The sequence below is a fragment of the Electrona antarctica genome (genome assembly GCF_951216825.1).
Source record: "Electrona antarctica genome assembly, chromosome: 8".
Taxonomy (NCBI): Eukaryota; Metazoa; Chordata; class Actinopteri; order Myctophiformes; family Myctophidae; genus Electrona; species Electrona antarctica.
In genome coordinates, this window is record NC_136789.1 from 36937486 (window position 1) to 36961117 (window position 23632).

Genomic DNA, 23632 nt, shown 5'->3' on the forward strand with positions numbered 1-23632 from the left:
ACAAGCTGTCCATGCAGCCTGGATGGAGAGGGACAAGCTGTCCATGCAGCCTGGATGGAGAGGGAGTCTGAAATACATTGTTTTCAACGAGGGCGGCGCAAATAAGAGCTATTTTAGGCAATGTGTGCAACATGACAACTGTTTTAAAGTATTGTACAGTGACAACTAAATACTCTGTAATGTTTATGCTGTACTGCTACTAAAAAAAACGATCTAAAATAAAGGGATTTAAGATCATTAAAGCTGGGCTGTTGTTGCCTGAGTCCAGTGCATTGTCACTCTTCGGTATGCTCGTCAAGTCTATGTAGAAGAGCCGCCATATTGGACTGAATGAAGCCTCATGAAGTGAACGGAGATGTCGTAACTCTCTCCTCTAAACGGCGCTGCCGTTCCGTTGTGTTCTGTGGACCGTTGGACGTCAATCATCCACCAAAACACAAACAGCAGAGAGTGGACGTCATACAGAGAGAGAGAGAGATCTCTGCTGTTAGTGAACAAACCGTTGTGTAACTTATTGTGTCTGAGGTTGTATTATAATGTCTGTAGAGTAGAGTACAGAGACAGGCTGAAAGGCTCGCTGTGGAAACATTTACACACGAAGTTCAAACACTGTTTGTTTTGTGGGCTAATGCTAAGCTAGCTTCAAGTACAGTCCTTATTCTTTCCCACGTTGGAGGTGTTTAACAGTGTGTTCGGGTTAGGAGGTGTAACAGCAACCCTTTGGAGGTGTTTAACAGTGTGTTCGGGTTAGGAGGTGTAACAGTAACCCTTTGGAGGTGTTTAACAGTGTGTTCGGGTTAGGAGGTGTAACAGCAACCCTTTGGAGGTGTTTAACAGTGTGTTTTCTACCAGAAGAAACCGTCGGGGAAAGAAGGTATGTTCATAATGTTTTTGATTTGTTTATAGGCTATAGCCTACAATAAGAATGTGACTTGTGCTGGCCTGAAAGAAAAGGCACGTTTTCAGTATTATGATAGTAAACATGAGCAGTGTTTACCTGGAAAAAAGAAAACAATGTTTTCATTAGTAGTAGACTAGTACTAGTAGGCAGCATATCATATAATTTGCACAAATCATGACTAAATTTATATTTTCTAAAATAAATTCTACTTAATAGGCCTGCCTCTTTAAAGAGAATAGCCTATATTCTATCACAGAGCTAATTATAATACAAATATTTTTACACACCATATTGGACTGCAAAATATATTGAAGTGAAAAGGGGGCTTTTTATTAAGCACCAAGACTCTGTGTGTGTGCTGTTGTAATCCACGTAACCGGAGAACCGTTCGCTCCACCGACTTCAAATTCAACACACGCGTTCCACACCCCCACGGGGTGCAGTGCCCGGTGCCGAGTCGGTCGGACCCACGGTTGTCCAGAACCGCCCCAAAAAGGCATCTGCCCGGGCTCTGGACCGGGCCTCTGCCCACCCAGGGTCCATATATGGAGCTGACCTGTTCTGACATCATTCTGACGTCTGCATAGACTCCATATTTGGGCATGGCTGAAATAACTCCATATATGGCCATACAAGGGAGACAGACATAATATAATATCTGGGTGGGGAATCCATTTCCAACTTGCATCGTTCCAAGTAGGCCAGTGGCCAACAGGCAGCGCTCTAGTGTTGTATTCATTATAATTGCATATTCAGGAAGTGCTCTGTGAAAAGGTAGGCCTCTCACCCAATTGATTATCGATTAAGTCATTAATTGATAACCTTATTGATCGATTAACCTTATTGATCGATTAACCTTATTGATCGATTAACCTTATTGATCGATTAACCGCTTAGTTGATAAGCGGCGGTAAAAGAAAATCAGTCTTAATTTCCCTCAATGTCTAAACATCAAAATCTATACTTTGCTGATACAGAAATATTCCAAAAGGCATATTATATTCCTTAATCAAAATGTATTTGAACATTTGAGATACAGGGCCAGGCGATGGCATCTTTGTGTGAGGAATAAAATGAAATGAAAACTTGTCACATGCAAGAAAAACAGACGAAAAACAGACAAACAAATGTGTCCTATGTGCAACACCTTTACGATTAACTATTAACATCCCTGTCGATGAAAGGGGAATACCACTCAGTTTGAACATTTTACTGTCATAATTATACCTTACCTGAAACAAATCAGTAACATTATGAAGTTATCGTGATGATGTAGATTACCCAAATAAGTTACTCCTTCCTTATCAGTAGTCTGTTATTGTTGAAGTTAAGTGTCTCTCTTAAAGGGTAAGACCACTTTTTGAGAGGTTTGGGTTGTTTTCTTACCTTATTATGGGCAAACTATTCCATTACATGAGTTATTTTGCTCCGTTGTGTTGTTTATTAGCAATTTAACCCATTTTGGGCGGGAATCCCTTTTGGTGTTTTAATCATTAAACTTTAGCTATTGAAAAATAGCAGATCTACAAGCTATGAACTTGTAGGTCTGCTATTTTTGAAAAATCGTGAAAATGTGGCCCAAAACGAACGTTAACTCAAATCTTTGTATCTGGAGGGTCCCTGGAACAACATAATTTCAGATAGGGTGTCGGCGGCCAAATTCAGATAATTCTGGGGGTCTTTAACATGCAAAAGGTTGAGAACCACTAACATAGAAAATAGTTTTTTAAGAAAACTGTCAGGATTTAGAAGAGATTTGTAGAATCGTCCTCAAATGGTCAAAATGGGTTAATTTATGGAAACATATGGAAACGAAGAAAATAAAGTTTGAATATTGAGATAAGAGGTTCATGCCAGACAGCAACAAACTAAATCCTAACACTTTTCAGAAAAAGCTATGTTGCTAAATATGAAGCTAAAGTCTAAAATTACACTGATGCTGTCCAGGTCTGAATGGGTTAAGAAATAAAAACAGTCGCTCATTGACTTCCATTGTAACGGGGGAACAGCTCTCAAAGTCACTCTTTAGCACATAAACCAACGCAACAAAAGCTGATTCTGACATCAGGAAAACTCATGCGGTTTTATTTTTTATAAAAAAATTAAATTTTGTCTTGTTTTGACTAATTTGTGTAGAAAGAAGATCCGGTAGGTATGCCTATGCCGCCCGATTCACTGCTGTTCGCGTTGAGTAAAAAACGATCTGATTGGACCAAAACTGTACACCCACTCCTGAAGCGTATTATTGGAATGCCGTTGAGCCACGACGGGGATGTAAACAAATGGATTTGATCTCATCCGCTTGTCACTAAAAACATACACAATGGACGTGTTTGAGGGAGACACTTTAGAAGACACTTAAGAAGTGTCTGTCTGGGACTGCTCGTATGCGAGGCTGCAGCTGGGTGCATCTCAAACAGCTGGGACTGCTCGTATGCGAGGCTGCAGCTGGGTGCATCTCAAACAGCTGGGACTGCTTGTATGCAAGGCTGCAGCTGGGTGCATCTCAAACAGCTGGGACTGCTCGTATGCGAGGCTGCAGCTGGGTGCATCTCAAACAGCTGGGACTGCTCGTATGCAAGGCTGCAGCTGGGTGCATCTCAAACAGCTGGGACTGCTCGTATGCGAGGCTGCAGCTGGGTGCATCTCAAACAGCTGGGACTGCTTGTATGCAAGGCTGCAGCTGGGTGCATCTCAAACAGCTGGGACTGCTCGTATGCGAGGCTACAGCTGGGTGCATCTCAAACAGCTGGGACTGCTCGTATGCGTGGCTGCAACTGGGTGCATCTCAAACAGAGTGGAGACTTGTTTACAAACGAAACCTCGCGAGATGTACCCGCGAGAGTTGGACCGCCGTAGTACTGGTTCAGTATATCTCCGACTAAAATAGTAACTTTATAAATCTATCTTAAAAGATGAAAATAAAACCGAACCGAGGCGAATCATATATTCAGGTCTGAACGCAGCTTTAGAGTCTTTGTAATGAATCCTGGTGTGGTTTTCATTGTTTCTTTCTAGACTCCGTGGAGTCCAGACATCAGGTGCAGATCCACTCTCCAGATCCAGCCAGACCCGTCTCGATGCAACAGGAGGAAACTGAAGACCAGCCAGACCTCAGTGAGTCTCTTGTCCAACTCCAAGGTGTTCATTGTCACATGATACAGTTAGCTAGCTGCACTATTGGCAGTCAAATGATTGTGCTTCAACAGTGTGGAACAATAAAGGTAATACTAGTAATAAATAATACAAACGCATTAAATCTGCCAGGACAATAGGATTTCTTATTTAGAATTTGGTCAGGTATGCACTCCCACAGTCTGGGTACGAAATATCGTATCCGGGGGAAATAAATAAGACTAAGGCGGACTACACACACACACTCGCTGTCTCTACTCCGCCTGGCTGCGCACCAACTCAGCTGCTGGCCATAGGCAATCATCGGTTGTTGACATCGGCTGCATTCTTAACAACGATTAATTTAAAATAAATGACTATCATAGACCGATACCGATGCGTTTGATGATATTTCGCCCTTCACTAATAAATCAAAACACTAATGAATATGTCTCCGGGTGAGTGACAGTCTCTCATGTTTCCTCCTAACATAATGAATATGTCTCCGGGTGGGTGACAGTCTCTCATGTTTCCTCCTAACATAATGAATATGTCTCCGGGTGAGTGGCAGTCTATCATGTTTCCTCCTAACATAATGAATATGTCTCCGGGTGAGTGACAGTCTCTCATGTTTCCTCCTAACATAATGAATATGTCTCCGGGTGGGTGACAGTCTCTCATGTTTCCTCCTAACATAATGAATATGTCTCCGGGTGGGTGACAGTCTCTCATGTTTCCTCCTAACATAATGAATATGTCTCCGGGTGGGTGACAGTCTCTCATGTTTCCTCCTAACATAATGAATATGTCTCCGGGTGGGTGACAGTCTCTCATGTTTCCTCCTAACATAATGAATATGTCTCCGGGTGGGTGACAGTCTCTCATGTTTCCTCCTAACATAATGAATATGTCTCCGGGTGGGTGACAGTCTATCATGTTTCCTCCTAACATAATGAATATGTCTCCGGGTGGGTGACAGTCTCTCATGTTTCCTCCTAACATAATGAATATGTCTCCGGGTGGGTGACAGTCTCTCATGTTTCCTCCTAACATAATGAATATGTCTCCGGGTGGGTGACAGTCTATCATGTTTCCTCCTAACATAATGAATATGTCTCCGGGTGGGTGACAGTCTATCATGTTTCCTCCTAACATTACATTACATTACAGTCATTTAGCAGACGCTTTTATCCAAAGCGACTTACAATAAGTGTATTCAACATAGGTAGGGAACAAAAACTACTAATCACCAGAAGTCTTTAGTGCATTTTCTGCAAAAACAAGCAACCAAGAGTATACCTAGCGCTAAGGTAAAAGTGCACTATATCAGCTACCTATTTCCTTAAACAGATGAGACAAAATAGCTAAATCAAATGAGCATGAGCTAAAACAATTAAGTGTATCGACTAAACAAGATCCAATAAACAATACAACAATAGAAAACAAGCGTTCGTACAACTAGTTAACAACAAGTAGGTCAGGCAGAGAGGAAGGGTAGTTTTTCCTGAAGAGGTGGGTTTTCAACCTGCGGCGAAATATGGGCAGTGACTCTGCTGTCCTAACATCAGTGGGAAGTTCATTCCACCACTGTGGGGCCAGAACAGAAAAGAGTCGTGACCGTGTGGATCGGCCAGAAGGACCCTTGAGTGACGAGGCAATCAGTCGCCCCGAGGTGGCAGACCGAAGTGGTCGGGCAGGGGTGTAGGCATCGACCATAGCCCGGAGGTAGGAAGGAGCTGTTCCTTTCACTGCCCTATAGGCTAACACCAGGGTTTTGAACTGGATGCGAGCCGCTACGGGGAGCCAGTGTAGAGAACGGAGAAGGATGGTTGTGTGGGAGAACTTGGGGCGGTTGAACACCAGACGAGCCGCAGCTTTCTGAACAAGCTCCAGAGGTCTGATGGCAGATGCCGGAGCACCAGCAAGGAGGGAGTTGCAGTAGTCCAGGCGGGAGATGACGAGAGCCTGGATGAGCACCTGGGCTGCCTTCTCCGTGAGGAAGGGGCGAATCCTCCTGATGTTGTAGAGGAGGAATCTGCAGGACCTTGTCACTGATGCGATGTTTGCCGAGAACGTCAGTTGATCGTCCAGGGTCACACCCAGATTCTTCGCAGTCCGAGTTGAGGTCACCACAGCATTATCAATGGTGATGGCCATGTCTCGGTGCGGACAGCCCTTCCCCGGGAGGAACATCAGCTCGGTCTTGTCCAGGTTGAGCTTCAGGTGGTTTGTCGACATCCACTCCGAGATGTCAGCCAGACAAGCAGCAATGCGTGCCTCCACTTGGGTATCAGAGGGGGGGAATGAGAGGATCAGCTGGGTGTCATCGGCATTGCAGTGGTAGGAAAAGCCATGGGAGTGGATGACAGCACCCAGAGATGTAGTGTAGAGAGAGAAAAGAAGAGGACCCAGAACCGAGCCTTGGGGAACCTCAGTTGTGAGCCTGTGTGGTTCTGACACAGACCCTCTCAGCATCACCTGGTAGGAGCGACCCGTCAGGTAGGATGCAAACAGGGAGAGTGCAGAGCCTGAGACACCCATCCCCTCGAGGGTGGAGAGGAGGATCTGATGGTTCACCGTGTCGAACGCTGCAGACAGGTCCAGGAGTATCAGGACGGAGGAGAGAGAGTTCGCTCTAGCGGCATGGAGCGACTCCGTCACTGCCAGCAGGGCAGTCTCTGTCGAGTGACCCACTTTGAACCCAGACTGGTTGGAGTCCAGGAGGTTGTTCTGGTGGAGATAGGAGGACAGTTGTTTAAAGACAGCACGTTCGAGAGTTTTAGATAGGAAGGATAGAAGGGAAACCGGTCTGTAGTTCTTGATCTCAGAGGGGTCAAGTGTCGGTTTCTTCAGGAGGGGGGTGACTCTGGCAGTCTTGAAAGTAGAGGGAAAGTAGCCAGATGTCAGAGAGGTGTTAATAAGGTGGGTTAAGAAGGGAAGAAGTTCAGGTGCAATAGACTGCAACAGAGTGGATGGGACCGGGTCCAGAGAGCATGAGGTGGGGCGACTAGAGGTAACAAGGAGAAGGACCTCGTTAGGGGAGAGGGGAGAGAAGTGGGATAGAGAGGGGATGGGGGGGGGAAGAGGAGTAGATGAAGGTAGAGAGGGGGGGGTGGCAGGCAGACGGGTGTGGGTAGTGCGCAGGGCACCAGCCGGGGGAGGAGGGAAGGAGGATCGGATATCGTTCACCTTCTTGTCAAAGAAGTTGGCGAAATCGTCAGGGAGGAGGGACGAGGAGGGAGGAGGGGGTGGTGGTTGTAGGAGAGAGGAGAAAGTTTCAAAGAGTTTTTTAGGGTTGGAAGCAGAAGTCTGAATTTTAGTGCAGAAAAAAGCAGCTTTAAGTTTAGCAGCTGATAGAGAGGAGGAAAAAGTAGAAATGAGAGATTGGAAGGTGAGAAGGTCCTCCAGGAGGTTGCCATTTCTCCATTTGCGCTCAGCCGCTCTCAGGGTCCGTCTCTCAGTCCGCACTGAGTCCGACAACCAGGGGGCAGGTGGAGTTTGGCGTGCAGGCCTGGTGGTGAGGGGACAGAGATGGTCGAGAGAAGAGGATAGAGTAGAGAAAAGAAGATCTGTGGCGGTATCAGGGGATAGAAGAGCAAAGGATTCAGGGGCAGGGAGAGCAGAGAGAACAGAAGAGGAAAGATCAGTGGAGGAAAGTGAGCGAAGATTGTGACGTGAGGAAATCATGTGGGTAGGGAGGGGCTGTGAGGGGGGAGAGGAGAGAGAGAGAGAGTAGGACATGAAGTAGTGATCAGAGAGTTTCTTACCCTTTTCACTGGAAAGAGGAGTGACAGACAGGTTAGCAATAGAGCAGCCTCTGGTGAAGATCAGGTCCAGTTGGTTGCCCGCCTCATGGGTAGGAGGAGATGGGGAAATAACTAGGTCAAAGGCGGCGAGAAACGAAAGTAGTGGGTCTAGCTGCTTCTCAGTCGGGAGGTTGAAGTCACCCAGAAGGATGAATCCAGAGCCATCGACAGGGAAGTGGGAGACTAGATGGTCCAGCTCCTCCAGGAAGCCACCAGCAGGGCCCGGTGGGCGATAAACAACTGCAATGGTGAGCTTGACTGGATGAGAAACAGTGACCACATGAAATTCAAATGAGGTAGGAGAGAATTGTGAAACAGGAGAGTATTTCCATTTTCTGGAAATTAGCAGACCAGCCCCACCACCTGTCCGCACGGCTCTGGGAGTGTGAGAGAAAGAGTACACATCTGACAGAGCCGCGGGCGTAGCAGTGTTTTCTGGTCTGATCCAGGTCTCAGTCAGAGCAAGGAAGTTAAGGGAGAGCAAGGATGCGTAGGCTGAGATGAAAGCAGATTTGCCTTCCACCACAGCCGAGTGGCAATTCCAAAGCCCTCCCGTTACCACTTGCTCGACGTGAGTTGAAAGAGTAGGATAGATGAGATTAGTTGTGTCGCGACATCTGGGTGTAACCCAGTGTTTGTGCGACCAACAGGAAGAAGAGAGGACAGGAATAGGAAGAAAACACATTGTAGATCACTAAACATATACTACTATACACTACTATATCTATCACACTACTATATATGTCACTAATCAATGATACAGCTTATCGTTCAGTGACGAAGTCGGACTTTGACAAAGTCGCCTTTCGCCTTTGTTAGTCGCCTTTCGCCTTTGTTCGCCTGGCCTTAGTTTGCTGGACGCCGCTTAAAAGCTGACGCTTTCAGCTGGTGGTATAAGGCCACTTCAACTGATTGCTAATTGTCTGCCAGGAGTGCTGGCAAAACCACACACTTCACAAGGCAATCAAGTGGCCTATACAGGGTGAAACTACTTATCAAGTGGCCTATACAGGGTGAAACTACTTACACTACTACAAAGTGCCGATAGCCTACTGCTTGAAGCACACAAACAATACAACTATAAACTACAGACTACCACACAAGCTAATAATACAATACTAATAGAAAAGCACTTAGGGTACTACTACTAGCAGCTTGCTAAATTACAAAATAATGCTACTATACTCAACTAGCCAGAGGTCAGGAGCTCAGTTCACTTCAGATGTCGGTTACACACTGAATAGAATACTCACAACCTGCCTACTTATCCCTTGAGCTGTGCTGGCTAAACCACACACTTCACAAGGCAATCAAGTGGCCTATACAGGGTGAAACTACTTATCAAGTGGCCTATACAGGGTGAAACTACTTACACTACTACAAAGTGCCAATAGCCTACTGCTTGAAGCACACAAACAATACAACTATAAACTACAGACTACCACACAAGCTAATAATACAATACTAATAGAAAAGCACTTAGGGTACCACTACTAGCAGCTTGCTAAATTACAAAATAATGCTACTATACTCAACTAGCCAGAGGTCAGGAGCTCAGTTCACTTCAGATGCCACTCACCCGGAGAATATGTCTCCGGGTGAGTGGCAGTCTCTCATGTTTCCTCCTAACATAATGAATATGTCTCCGGGTGGGTGACAGTCTCTCATGTTTCCTCCTAACATAATGAATATGTCTCCGGGTGAGTGACAGTCTCTCATGTTTCCTCCTAACATAATTAGTATTTTTTTTCCTTCCCCAGAAATGAGACAAACAGTGAAAGGTGTTCTGGATGCTGATGTGTCGTTGGATGATGTCTCATCCAATGGAGACGGAGAGACGGTCAGACAGCAAAGCTCCACGTCGACATCCACCCAGACCTCTGAGCCCAGCGCCATCAAACAGGAAGACCACACCCCCACAGACCACACCCACATAGACCACACCCACACAGACCACACCCACAGATACCACACAGACTACACCCACAGAGACCACACCCACAGAGACCACACTCACATAGACCACACCCACAGAGACCACACCCACAGAGACCACACCCAGACCTCTGAACCCAGCACCATTAAACAGGAAGACCGCACCCACACAGACCACACCCACACAGACCACACCCACAGCTCTGTCTCTGGACATACTGGTAAATACTGACTCTTATTGGAACACAGTTTTGACCAACTTTACTATTATAGTTCATTCTGAGGTTGTTTTATTCAATCAATTAGATTCTGTTTTGAGTTTATACTCTTTGAGATAGCTCAGCAGTAGAGAGTAGCTCAGCAGTAGAGAGTAGCTCAGCAGTAGAGAGTAGCTCAGCAGTAGAGAGTAGCTCAGCAGTAGAGAGAGTAGCTCAGCAGTAGAGAGAGTAGCTCAGCAGTAGAGAGAGTAGCTCAGCAGTAGAGAGTAGCTCAGCAGTAGAGAGAGTAGCTCAGCAGTAGAGAGTAGCTCAGCAGTAGAGAGTAGCTCAGCAGTAGATAGAGTAGCTCAGCAGTAGAGAGTAGCTCAGCAGTAGAGAGTAGCTCAGCAGTAGAGAGTAGCTCAGCAGTAGCTCAGCAGTAGAGAGTAGCTCAGCAGTAGCTCAGCAGTAGAGAGAGTAGCTCAGCAGTAGAGAGAGTAGCTCAGCAGTAGAGAGTAGCTCAGCAGTAGAGAGAAGCTCAGCAGTAGAGAGTAGCTCAGCAGTAGAGAGTAGCTCAGCAGTAGAGAGAAGCTCAGCAGTAGAGAGTAGCTCAGCAGTAGAGAGAAGCTCAGCAGTAGAGAGTAGCTCAGCAGTAGAGAGTAGCTCAGCAGTAGAGAGTAGCTCAGCAGTAGAGAGAGTAGCTCAGCAGTAGAGAGTAGCTCAGCAGTAGAGAGAAGCTCAGCAGTAGAGAGTAGCTCAGCAGTAGAGAGTAGCTCAGCAGTAGAGAGTAGCTCAGCAGTAGCTCAGCAGTAGAGAGTAGCTCAGCAGTAGAGAGTAGCTCAGCAGTAGAGAGTAGCTCAGCAGTAGCTCAGCAGTAGAGAGTAGCTCAGCAGTAGAGAGTAGCTCAGAAGTAGAGAGTAGCTCAGCAGTAGCTCAGCAGTAGAGAGTAGCTCAGCAGTAGAGAGTAGCTCAGCAGTAGAGAGTAGCTCAGCAGTAGCTCAGCAGTAGAGAGTAGCTCAGCAGTAGAGAGAGTAGCTCAGCAGTAGAGAGTAGCTCAGCAGTAGAGAGAGTAGCTCAGCAGTAGAGAGTAGCTCAGCAGTAGAGAGAGTAGCTCAGCAGTAGAGAGAAGCTCAGCAGTAGAGAGTAGCTCAGCAGTAGAGAGTAGCTCTCTGCAGTAGAGAGTAGCTCAGCAGTAGAGAGTAGCTCAGCAGTAGAGAGTAGCTCAGCAGTAGAGAGTAGCTCAGCAGTAGCTCAGCAGTAGAGAGTAGCTCAGCAGTAGAGAGTAGCTCAGCAGTAGAGAGAGTAGCTCAGCAGTAGAGAGTAGCTCAGCAGTAGAGAGAAGCTCAGCAGTAGAGAGAGTAGCTCAGCAGTAGAGAGAAGCTCAGCAGTAGAGAGAGTAGCTCAGCAGTAGAGAGTAGAGAGTAGCTCAGCAGTAGAGAGTAGCTCAGCAGTAGAGAGTAGCTCAGCAGTAGCTCAGCAGTAGAGAGTAGCTCAGCAGTAGAGAGTAGCTCAGCAGTAGCTCAGCAGTAGAGAGTAGCTCAGCAGTAGAGAGTAGCTCAGCAGTAGAGAGAGTAGCTCAGCAGTAGAGAGTAGCTCAGCAGTAGAGAGTAGCTCAGCAGTAGAGAGTAGCTCAGCAGTAGCTCAGCAGTAGAGAGTAGCTCAGCAGTAGAGAGTAGCTCAGCAGTAGCTCAGCAGTAGAGAGTAGCTCAGCAGTAGCTCAGCAGTAGAGAGTAGCTCAGCAGTAGAGAGTAGCTCAGCAGTAGCTCAGCAGTAGAGAGTAGCTCAGCAGTAGCTCAGCAGTAGAGAGTAGCTCAGCAGTAGCTCAGCAGTAGAGAGTAGCCCAGCAGTAGAGAGTAGCTCAGCAGTAGCTCAGCAGTAGAGAGTAGCTCAGCAGTAGAGAGTAGCTCAGCAGTAGAGAGTAGCTCAGCAGTAGAGAGAAGCTCAGCAGTAGAGAGTAGCTCAGCAGTAGCTCAGCAGTAGAGAGTAGCTCAGCAGTAGAGAGTAGCTCAGCAGTAGAGAGTAGCTCAGCAGTAGCTCAGCAGTAGAGAGTAGCTCAGCAGTAGTCAGACGTATTCAGACGTGTTTCATGAGGTTGTTCCTAAAAACATCACACCCGGGGCTCTAATCATCGTACACCATCAGCAAGAATGGTGGTCCCTGATTGGCCAAGGGTTCCCACCATGGTGGTCCCTGATTGGCCAAGGGTTCCCACTGTGGTGGTCCCTGATTGGCCAAGGGTTCCCACCGTCATATCGATTTGCTCAGACACAAAATACGACGTAAATTCTCCATCCATTGTCAACGGGAGAGAGGAAATTAGTGCAGGAAAAAACCCTCTAAAAGAGGCTTAGTTTTTGAGGTACCCCTCCCCGAGGTATAACAAAACGGGACAACGTTTTTTCATATCTTTAGGATGTCCCCTTCATGTAATGGATTGTCCAGAGATTTACTTTTACTGCAAAAGTCATGAAATTGATCCATGAAGTGACTCACCACAAAAACGCCTATCCTAAAAGAGGGAGTTCCAAGTAAATCCTCTGTCATTTTCTACCTGCTGTTTGTTTTTACATCATACTTGCACAGATGGTCTACAGGTAGTGTGCCAACATCCCAACACAATCAGAATGCCAATATCTGGTTCTATTGTGAATCAGCAGCCTTTTATATAAGGTATTAAATAGGCGGAAATAGCAAAAAGTTAACTTTTCTGAGCAACATTCACTTGTCCTACTCTTTATCAGGGGTAGAACTAAATGGGACATAGTTTTTTCATATCTTTAGGATGTCCCCTTCATGAAATGGATTGTCCCAAATTTTACTTTTACTGCAAAAGTCATGAAATTAATCCATGAAGTGACTCACCACATAATGAAAAAACGCCTCAATCATGACAGAGGGAGATCCAAGTCATTTTCTACCTGCTGCATGGTTGGTTTTATGTCATGCTTGCACAGATGGTCTAGTTAGGTACATCCTAAAGCAACCTAAATGCCAATATTTGGTTCTATAGTGAATCAGCAGGCTTTAATATAAGGCCTTATTAGAGGCAGAAATAGCCAAAAGCATAGAAACTGCAGTATCAACCATCAATCTATTTACTTTGAATGCAAAAGTCGTGCAATTCTTCAATTAACTTTTTGCACCAAAAAAAGTGCATACAGTGACCCCAGTGTCTACAGGTGTCTGTAGACAGTAGTGTCTACCCTACATGAGCAGGGTTTTATTAGCCTGGCTAATAAGCCAGAACGAATCAGCCGTTGTCAAAAACAATTGCCTCTGGCAATTTGAGTCTGGCTTATTAGCCAGGCTAGGGTTTTATAGGCACTCTGGGTTAGAATCATAGGTGTTACACTCAAGAGTACAGGTCTCCGCCAGACCAATTACAGGTTATTGTGGGCTGGAAGTCAATCTTAGCCAGTCAGGATGGAATATGAAAAATCTGAAAGAACTGTTTCTTTATTGAACAGATGAAGGACACACGCGGACGGACAGACAGGGTGAAAAACATAGAGATGCCATGCCTTTCGGCCTGGTGGAGACAATATGTTTTTACCCAGCCACTTCATATTCATATAGAATCTATTATTCTCAGATGGACCTAATATCGCTACACCTGAAAGCATCATCAATCATTGATGTTGTATTCTATAGGTCCATATAGCCTAAATGCAGTATGGTTTAATGCTGTAGAATTCACAGCTTTGTGTGTGCGCGTGGAAGGAACACGTTATTCCAACCAGTTCCTTTCCCCTCCATCAGGCACCCCGGCTGGCCAGGGGGAGGCCAGTTTAGAGACCAGGATTACTGCATGTTTTTTGTGAGGGTACCTACCCTAGGGGACACGGGGAGAACATGCAAACTCCACACAGAAAGCCCCTTTCGCCAACCCCGCCTCGGGTATGGGCACTGATGACGCGGAGGAGGAAACACGCCACCAGCACCCACAGCGCCCCGAGCGGGAATCGAACCCAGGACCTTCTAGCTGTGAGGCGACAGCACTACCAACTGTGCCACCGTGCCCCTGTGTGTGCCATTATTAATGAATAATCAACAATCAGCAGCTTATGGAAACCAATTTGGCCCCAGTCAGTCAGTTCCCCCCACAATGCTCAAGATGACATTGAGAATAAGCTGCTGATTAATAAGTAGTACCATAGAAGACGTTAGGCCTCACTCACACCTATACATCTAGCATACAACAATGTTGCCTTATATAACAATATTTTGTCATTCCAGCTGTTTTGAGGCATAGGCTCGAAACATCCTTAGATTCCACATGAATGTGAGTAAACTAAAAACATGGCATCAAAATATATTTCCTGTTATTAAGTTTGTATAGGCATTTTACAGTATTAGATCAGGATTAGAACATTTAGAAGTAACTCTTGAAAATAAAAAGATAGATAGATAGATAGATAGATAGATAGATAGATCCACTTATAAGACGCCTGAGGGTGAGAAGCGACCGCGTCATAAAGGGCGAGGTGACGTGCACGCATCCACCTGGGTGACTGCTGGGCGAGCGCTGGCGCTTTGGCATGGGGGGTAAGATCAACATATGGAATGAATTATGTACTGGCCATATATGGAGCATGTCTTGAGTGTACAGGGTTTGATGAGGTCAGATCAACATATGGAATGTCAGAACAGGTCAGCTCCATATAGATCTAAGGGTGGCAGCGGGGGCAGTGTCTTGAGTGTAAAGGGTTTGATGAGGGCCCATGAGCTGGGCCTTAATTTTCAGGCCTGTTGAGAACTCTAGTTTTCGCCGACTGCCGGGCACGGTTTGAGGTCAGATGTAGAGTTGCTGGCCAATATTGATACATCAGGGATCTCCATATACTGTATGGGCTTAATTGCGACATCAGGTTGTATTTACTATGACATCAGGGATCTCCGATGCCACGTGATGTTATGAGACCTGGGCACCATATATTGGGGCTTTCCCATGTATGGGGATTTAGAGTGTTACACTGACTGACGGACAAAAATGTACGATTTCATAGTAAACGCGACCTGCGGTCACAATAAGGCCTTATATAAACGGTTGCTTATTCACAATAGAACCAAATATTGGCATCCTGGGGGCAGAGAGCACTGAGGGGGAAGGTGCCCAACCCCCAGAAAAGGGCACCATTTTGGGGTGGACTTTTTGTGGGGGTCCCTTGTGCCATTTCACATCAGAAATATCCAACTAGGATGTTCCACAATAACTTGGCCTGTGTCATTGGACAGTAAAATAATACATTCTCGTTTCCATGTAAACATAAAAATATATAATATTTGTGTGTGTGTGTGTGTGTGTGTGTGTGTGTGTGTGTGTGTGTGTGTGTGTGTGTGTGTGTGTGTGTGTGTGTGTGTGTGTGTGTGTGTGTGTGTGTGTGTGTGTGTGTGTGTGTGTGTGTGTGGTGGGGGGTAGGCGTTTCTCTCAGTGGGGATCACTTCATGGATGGATTTAATGACTTTTGCAGTAAAAGTAAAACTTCTGACCATCCATTTCATGAAGAGGACATCTTAAAGATATGAAAAAACAATGTCACATTTTGTTGATAAATAGTAGGACCAAAATTACAAGTGAATGTCAGAAAAGTAAACTTTTTGCTATTTCCGCCTATTTAAGGCCTTATATAAAAGGCTGCTGATTCACATTAGAACCAAATATTGGCATTCTGATTGTTCTGGGATGTAGGCACACTACCAGTAGACAATTTGTGCAAGTATGATGTAAAAACAAACAGCAGGTAGAAAATGACCGAGGATTTACTTGGAACTCCCTCTTTCAGATAGGCGTTTTTTATTGCCTATGTGGTGAGTCACTTCATGGATCAATTTTAAGACTTTTGCAGTAAAAGTAAATCTCGGGACAATCCATTTCATGAACGGGACATCCTAAAGATATGAAAAAACGATGTCCCGTTTTGTTATACCTCGGGGAGGGGTATAGTCAACTTTTGGGGCTTTTGTTCCTGCACTAAATGTAGGGAATGTACGTAATGTTTGTCATCAAGGTCTTTTATGCAAAACACACAACAAGATTCTAGACTCACCCACAAATAAATAGTTACAATAAGTACTTAAAATAATAACACAACTTGTGATGTTATGCAAAGCAGCAGGAAGAGGGCTTTTGTTCTAGCTGTTGCTGCAGCGTCAGAACTAGTGGAGCTCCACTAGTAGCTCCACAGCAGCCTACTGGGGCTGAGCTCCACTAGTTCTGAAGGCACAGCCTACTGGGGCTGAGCTCCACTAGTTCTGAAGGCACAGCCTACTGGGGCTGAGCTCCACTAGTTCTGAAGGCACAGCCTACTGGGGCTGAGCTCCACTAGTAGCTCCACAGCAGCCTACTGGGGCTGAGCTCCACTAGTTCTGAAGGCACAGCCTACTGGGGCTGAGCTCGACTAGTAGCTCCACAGCAGCCTACTGGGGCTGAGCTCCACTAGTTCTGAAGGCACAGCCTTCAGAACTGGAGGTACTGGAGCTAGTTGAGCTCTACTGGAGCTCAGCTCCACTAGTTCTGAAGGCACAGTTGCCGTGCACTCCACCACGCTCCATCCCACCCCCGCCCCATGCCCACCCGCCTCCCCGTTCGAGAGAAGAAAATGAATGGAATGAGTCAGTACACTGAGTACAGTACCGTTTCTATATTATTGAATGAGTCAGTACACTGAGTACCGTTTCTATATTATTGAATGAGTCAGTACACTGAGTACAGTACCGTTTCTATATTATACTGTAGTCAGTACACTGAGTACCGTTTCTATATTATTTTGCACTTGTTGTGCCGCCTCAGCTTTGCCTGTCATGCATGCAGATTAATTTGCACGAGAATCACTGAGTCGCATCTTGGATACCGGCTACGTCTGAACTAAACATCTCACAATCTAACTGAGATTCAGAGGAACTAAACATCTCACAACACTGCGCAAAAAGCTTGGAATACGGATGTGTATATTACAGGAAACTCCCGGTAAACTTTCCAACAAACTCCCGTAAACTCCCGAATTGTACCATCACACCCGTATATTACCGTATATTACATGTATATGCCTGCTAAACTTGAGGTTTACTGGCAAAATACCGGTCCCGTAATTACCCGTTAACTCCTCTTTTCACGCAGTGCAATCTAACTGAGATTCAGAGGAACTAAACATCTCACAATCTAACTGAGATTCAGAGGAACTAAACATCTCACAATCTAACTGAGATTCAGAGGAACTAAACATCTCACAATCTAACTGAGATTCAGAGGAACTAAACATCTCACAATCTTACTGAGATGCAGAGGAACTAAACATCTCACAATCTAACTGAGATTCAGAGGATCACTCATGGATGGGATCCCAGTGATGAGGATCACTCATCCGTACTACGAACATGAGTTGTTAGATTGGGAATGCAATTTGCTAATTTTAAAGGGTTAATTCTACCCTAAAATATTAATCTCATTATCTGCAGGGCTTAGGTACCTTCAGCACATATTACTGTTATTCTTCACTAGGTCTTCAGTCTAGTAAATAAAGTAATTATTCAATTCCTTAATTTCAGACCAGAACTCTCCAGACTCAGCCTGGGAGGTTTCTATTAAACAGGTGGAACCTGAAGACCTTTCTATTAAACAGGAACCTGAAGACCCACAACTCGGTACGTATTTTCACTACAATGTTGGCAAAAATATCAATGATAATGATAATATCTGGATATTAATATTATAAGACCACAATGGAAACAATGTTATCATGTTGGCCCAAACGTTTTACTGTATGTGAGCACTGAGCAGACACCAACGGAGTTCTCCGTCCGGGTACTTAGTACGGTCTGATGCCCGAGACGGAGATTGATAAAAACTACGGAGATTAATGATATCAAAACCGGTCGCATCGCTCCACAGCCTGGGAAGGCTTGTTGCGCAACCCTCGATGTTGCGCAACAGTGAGACGTCATCGAAAATGATCCCCCCCTGTTTAGCCGACGACAACGAAAATCTTAAAACGTTAATAACTCGCGATCTAAATCATCCCGCCTAATTCTGAAAAAATATTCTGTGTTAGACGGGCCCCCACTGTCCAGTCGCTATTTGCGTTAGATTTAATCTTACCTCCCGTTGTTGTCGATCGCATCGCGAGTGTTTTGGCTACATTTAGCTGCTACATCCGGGACAACATCCGGTCCGTCGGTAAAAGTGCTCTGTGTTTATAAATCGCTGGGCACATTTTATTAATGGATTAAATAACCCCGGGCAATTAAGGTGTTAACTGGTTGATGCGTGTTAAATTATATGGCTTTTAAAGCGTAATTTGCATTGCATTCTGAGCAAACCCCTAGGAGGGTTTGGGAATGGACCATTTATTTACAGCTGAAGTTATTCCAATTTCCACATGTAAAGTTTACCCTTTGAATGGTTCCACAAACGAACAACGTGTAGAGAGATAAATACATTTAGAGACAATGCAGTCTCTAAATTAAGTATATAATAAAGTATTTATCTTTCTCTTTTTCTAGACTTTCTGAGCCCTGAACAACAGTGGGAGAGGAGCTCCAGTCTAGTCCATGACGAACCAGAGCCTCCACAGATTAAAAGTGAACAGGAGGAGCTATTAGTAACAACAGGAGAGGCTGAAGGGTCAGCGTGGACAAGTGAAGATGACGATGATGACGACAACAGAGACACAGAGCCTCCAGCCAGCACCTCAACTGAACACATGAAAACACAAGCTTATATAAAGTACTGGGTTGCAATGCAACAATCGACTGGTGAAGAGCAGCTCCTCTATTCACACCGTTCTGAATCTGCCACCGGAGATCATTGCGCGGAGACAAGTGGAGGTGTCCACACCGGAGAGAAACCTTTCCACTGTACATTTTGTGACATGAGTTTCCGTGAGTCGGGTGCTCTCAGGAGACACCAGCGTATCCACACCGGAGAAAAACCTTTCCACTGTCAACAGTGTGACAAGAGCTTCAGTCGCCCAGGTCAACTGAAGGCTCACCAGTTTGTCCACACGGGAGAGAAACCTTTTCAATGTAAACATTGTGACAAGAGTTTCACTCAGGCTCATCACCTGAAGACCCACGAGCGTCTCCACACGGGAGGAAAACCTTTTAGATGTACACTGTGTGACAAGAGCTTCACTCAGTCTCACCAGCTGATTGGTCACCAGCGTATCCACACTGGAGAAAAACCATTCCACTGTACGCAGTGTGACAAGAGTTTCACTACGTCGTCTAAGATGAACGAACACAAGCGTATCCACACTGGAGAAAGACCATTTAAATGTACGCATTGTGACAAGAGTTTCAATACATCATCCAAGCTGAGGACACACAAGCTTATCCACACTGGAGAGAAACCTTTCCCCTGTACACTGTGTGACAAGAGTTTCAACCGTTCACAAAACCTGAAGCGACACCTGTTGAGCCATAACGGAGAGAAGTCTTTTAAATGTATACATTGCGACAAGAGTTTCATGACTTCAAATAATCTGAAGATTCACCAGCTGGTCCACACGGGGGAGAAACCTTTTAAATGTACACATTGCGACAAGAGCTTCGTTAACTCAAGCAACCTGAAGACCCACCAGCGCGTCCACACTGGAGAGAAACACTTCCAGTGTGAACTCTGCGGCAAGAGCTTCAACCAATCAGCGCATCTGAGGACTCACCAGCGTCTGTCACACACTGGGGAGAAACCCTTCCACTGTACGCAGTGTGGCGAGAGCTTCAACACCTCGTCCAAGCTGCAGGCACACCAGAATGTCCACACTGGAGTAAAACCGCATAGTTGTACTTCCTGTGACAAGAGTTTCAACGGGCTAAATGACCTGAGGAGACACCTGTTGACACACACCGGAGAGAAACCTTTCAACTGTCCACGTTGTGACAAGAGTTTCCGTGAGTCGGGTGCTCTCAGGAGACACCAGCGTATCCACACGGGAGAGAAACCTTTCCACTGTACACATTGTGACAAGAGGTTCCGTGAGTCCTGTCACCTGAAGACACACAAATGTCCTCTATCAATTACCCCACTGGCAGGGTCATGTTAAACAGCTGTATGTTGTCTGGGAGTTGGATAGACTGATAGTAATGGATATTTACACTGCTCTGTCAACAGAAGTTTTCATTAGGACTTGTCTTTTGTAGTCTTTCCCCAGGGCTTTTGTTTTCTTCTTGTAAGACACCCCCTGCCAGGTATTAATTAGTTTCATTCTTGTGCCTCTGTCGAGGTTTTTTCTTTTAAGGATAAATGTTCCTGGGGTGTAAACCTGAAGTGAAACCTGTAAAATCTCCAACAATCTCAAAATTCACCCAAAACATACATTTAGGAACCATGATCGGCAGTGCTTCAGTTAACGGCCGTGAATAAAGCTTTTTTTTGATTAGAATCGGAATCTGGGAAAATAATCCAAGATAAAAGCAATTAAAAAAATAATAACGAGGTGTTTCCCGTTCATTGTCTGTTTACTTGATCGCATAGCAAAGGGTGCTAAGTCCACGGGTTCATGTACTTTTTATTTGCATTGTAATCCCCATAGGGGGATTTTAGATCGCCTCAAATAAGAACTGTGTTTGAAAAATAAACATGTGATCCCGGCCGTTTCACTCATATGGATATGAAGAATCAACTGACAGAGTAAACGCTATTGTTACTGCTGCTGAATTAGTTTAGCTAGAAACAGACGTGTGACTGACTGTCATAAACGATACAGAGACACCTCCCCGACAATAACGATACAGAGACACCTCCCTGACAATATAACGATACAGAGACACCTCCCTGACAATATAACGATACAGAGACACCTCCATTACAATATAACGATACAGAGACACGTCCCTGACAATATAACGATACAGAGACACCTCCCTGACAATATAACGATACAGAGACACCTCCCTGACAATATAACGATACAGAGACACCTCCCTGACAATACAACGATACAGAGACACCTCCCTGACAATATAACGATACAGAGACACCTCCCTGACAATATAACGATACAGAGACACCTCCCTGACAATATAACGATACAGAGACACCTCCCTGACAATACAACGATACAGAGACACCTCCCTGACAATATAACGATACAGAGACACCTCCCTGACAATATAACGACACAGAGACACCTCCCTGACAATATAACGATACAGAGACACCTCCCTGACAATACAACGATACAGAGACACCTCCCTGACAATATAACGATACAGAGACACCTCCCTGACAATATAACGATACAGAGACACCTCCCTGACAATATAACGATACAGAGACACCTCCCTGACAATATAACGACACAGAGACACCTCCCTGACAATATAACGATAGAGACACCTCCCTGACAATATCGCCGAGACAGTTTGTTTATTTTTAGACCACAACTCTTATATGATACGATTTTAAGATGACCTCATGTTATTCTCCATAGAGAAATTACTTCCGTGAACCAGGGGATGAGCGAGTGACGTCAGGACTTCGGCGCTCTATTGGCAGACAACGGGCGTATTTGAATTGACGAGGTATCTCGTCATTGGCAGAGAATGTTGTTACAACCTTTTGTCTTTCTTTTTTTTACCTAGAGGTATTGCAAATGATTTTGGTGTCATACATTTATAGCCTGGCATGGCAGACTAATAACAGTGCCTAGATATTAGTCTGGAACTTCGGTGTGGAAGATGTATTTCCACAGGGATTTGTTTTTTCCTGTGGCAGATTCGTCTGGTTTCCAGGCTAATACATTTATACTATATATGACCTTGTACACCATATGACCTTGTACACCATATGACCTTGTACACCATATATATATGACCTTGTACACCATATGACCTTGTACACCATATGACCTTGTACACCATATATATATGACCTTGTACACCATATGACCTTGTACCCCATATATATATGACCATGTAAAAAAGAAACTGGAAAATAAACTAGAAACTAAATAAGTTTATAGTTTTTTTATTATGATTTAATGTCATTTTTCTGTGTTCTATTGCATGCACAATGAATGGGGCACTATTTCAATTATTTTACCTGCATGTTTTTTTTGTTTTGTTTTTTGGCATTGTTTCAGTTTATTTACCTGTCTATGCTTCAAAGCAGCTCAGTGGTCTTGTGGTTAGAGTGTTGTACAGTATGTATTGCAAATCATTTCGGTGTTAATCACTTATAAATTACTATATGGTACAACTGCTTTCTAGAATTCTCCAGTTTTGACATTCATCAACGTTATCTTGCTGTTTCATTACACCCAATTGGAGGCACAATTTCAGTTATTTTATTGGTTAACTGCATGAGGGGAGAAAAGTACACGTATTTTTTTTTTAAGATTTGTTTTAGGGGCTTTTCTGCCTTTATTGATAGTAGACAGCAGAGAGAGAGAGAGAGGAAGACTGGGGAGAGAGACGGGGAGTTACACACGGTAAAGGCCGTCGGGACCAGGAGTCGAACCCACGGCACGCCGTCAGGTGCCCAGACGGTTGAGCTAAACGCCCAGGCCGAATGTATTTTTAATGAATTATGAAAAATAGGAATGCAATACTCTGCAGTCATATGTAGGTAGGCCTACTGCAAATAGTTTTGGTTATATTCACTTATACTATAAATGACCGGCATATAAACAATACATTTTTATTTCTTTTTTTTATTTTTATACATTTTTATCCCACCATTTTGCAACCCATTTTCACCCAGTGTCAATTATCGAATGTAATCCTGGGCGCTACACTTCCTCTGCCAACCTGGGGAGGGCAGCGGACTGACCTCATGCTTCCTTCTATGCATGAGGAGTCCAAGCTGATGGGTAGTTTCCCTGGCCGGACGTAGCACGTGGAAGGAACACGTAATTCCGACCAGTTCCTTTCCCCTCCATCAGGCGCCCTGGCTGGCCAGGGGGAGGCAGTGTAGAGACCAGGATTACTGCATGTTTTTGTGAGGGTACCTACCCTAGGGGACACGGGGAGAACATGCAAACTCCACACAGAAAGGCCCTTTCGCCAACCTCGCCTCGAGTATGGGCACTGATGACACGGAGGAGAGAACACGCTGCCAGCACCCACCAGCGGATTCGACCGTTATCAAACCATTAAATCGGCGTTCATCCGTTATCATCACCATCGAATGGGGCCAGTATGGCCATACTGGCATACTGGCCGACATTTCCAACATGGAAACTAGGGGCTACTAATATAAACTATTCTCTGCCTATCGGGACGTAACTCGGACGGCGCTGAGTCGGTCGCAAGGCTCAAGGCCACCAAACACGGCGCCCCTCCGTCAGGACATCAGTGACATTATCACCCGTCACAATCGAATCGGTGATAATGACATACAGTGCGTATGCCAGTATGGCCATACTGGCCTCATTCGATGGTGATGATAACGGATGATAACGCCAATTTAATAGTATGATAACGGTCGAATGGGGTGCACCCACAGCGTCCCCAGCGGGAATTGAACCCAGGACCTTCTAGCTGTGAGGCGACAGGCAGCACTACCGACAATACATTTCTTATGGTAGAAATGTGTTTCTAGAATGTTACAGTTTAAATGTCATGATATTCAATCAATCACACCATTGCAATTATATGTATTATGCATTGGTTAACTGAGGGGGGGGGGGATAATGGGTTAATGATTTATGCTTCATGATTAGCCTACACTTAATGGAATG

At 45.1% G+C, this 23632-nt stretch overlaps 1 protein-coding gene across 3 annotated transcripts; it reads left to right on the plus strand.

The window, feature by feature from the left end:
• Positions 1–350: 350 nt before the first annotated feature.
• LOC306927498 (uncharacterized protein) lies at positions 351–20884 on the plus strand. Of its 3 annotated transcripts, XM_079507260.1 has the most exons (6): positions 417–486; positions 788–874; positions 3920–4018; positions 9582–9977; positions 17499–17594; positions 18453–20884. In XM_079507260.1, the coding sequence occupies exons 3-6, from the start codon at positions 3982–3984 to the stop codon at positions 19991–19993; spliced, it is 2070 nt and encodes a 689-aa protein (XP_079363386.1). In that variant the 5' UTR covers positions 417–486; positions 788–874; positions 3920–3981; the 3' UTR covers positions 19994–20884. The 3 variants fall into 3 exon arrangements, with proteins under 3 accessions (XP_079363387.1, XP_079363385.1, XP_079363386.1); XM_079507261.1 differs by lacking the exon at positions 788–874 and having other exon boundaries at positions 351–486; XM_079507259.1 differs by having other exon boundaries at positions 405–874.
• Positions 20885–23632: the final 2748 nt, after the last annotated feature.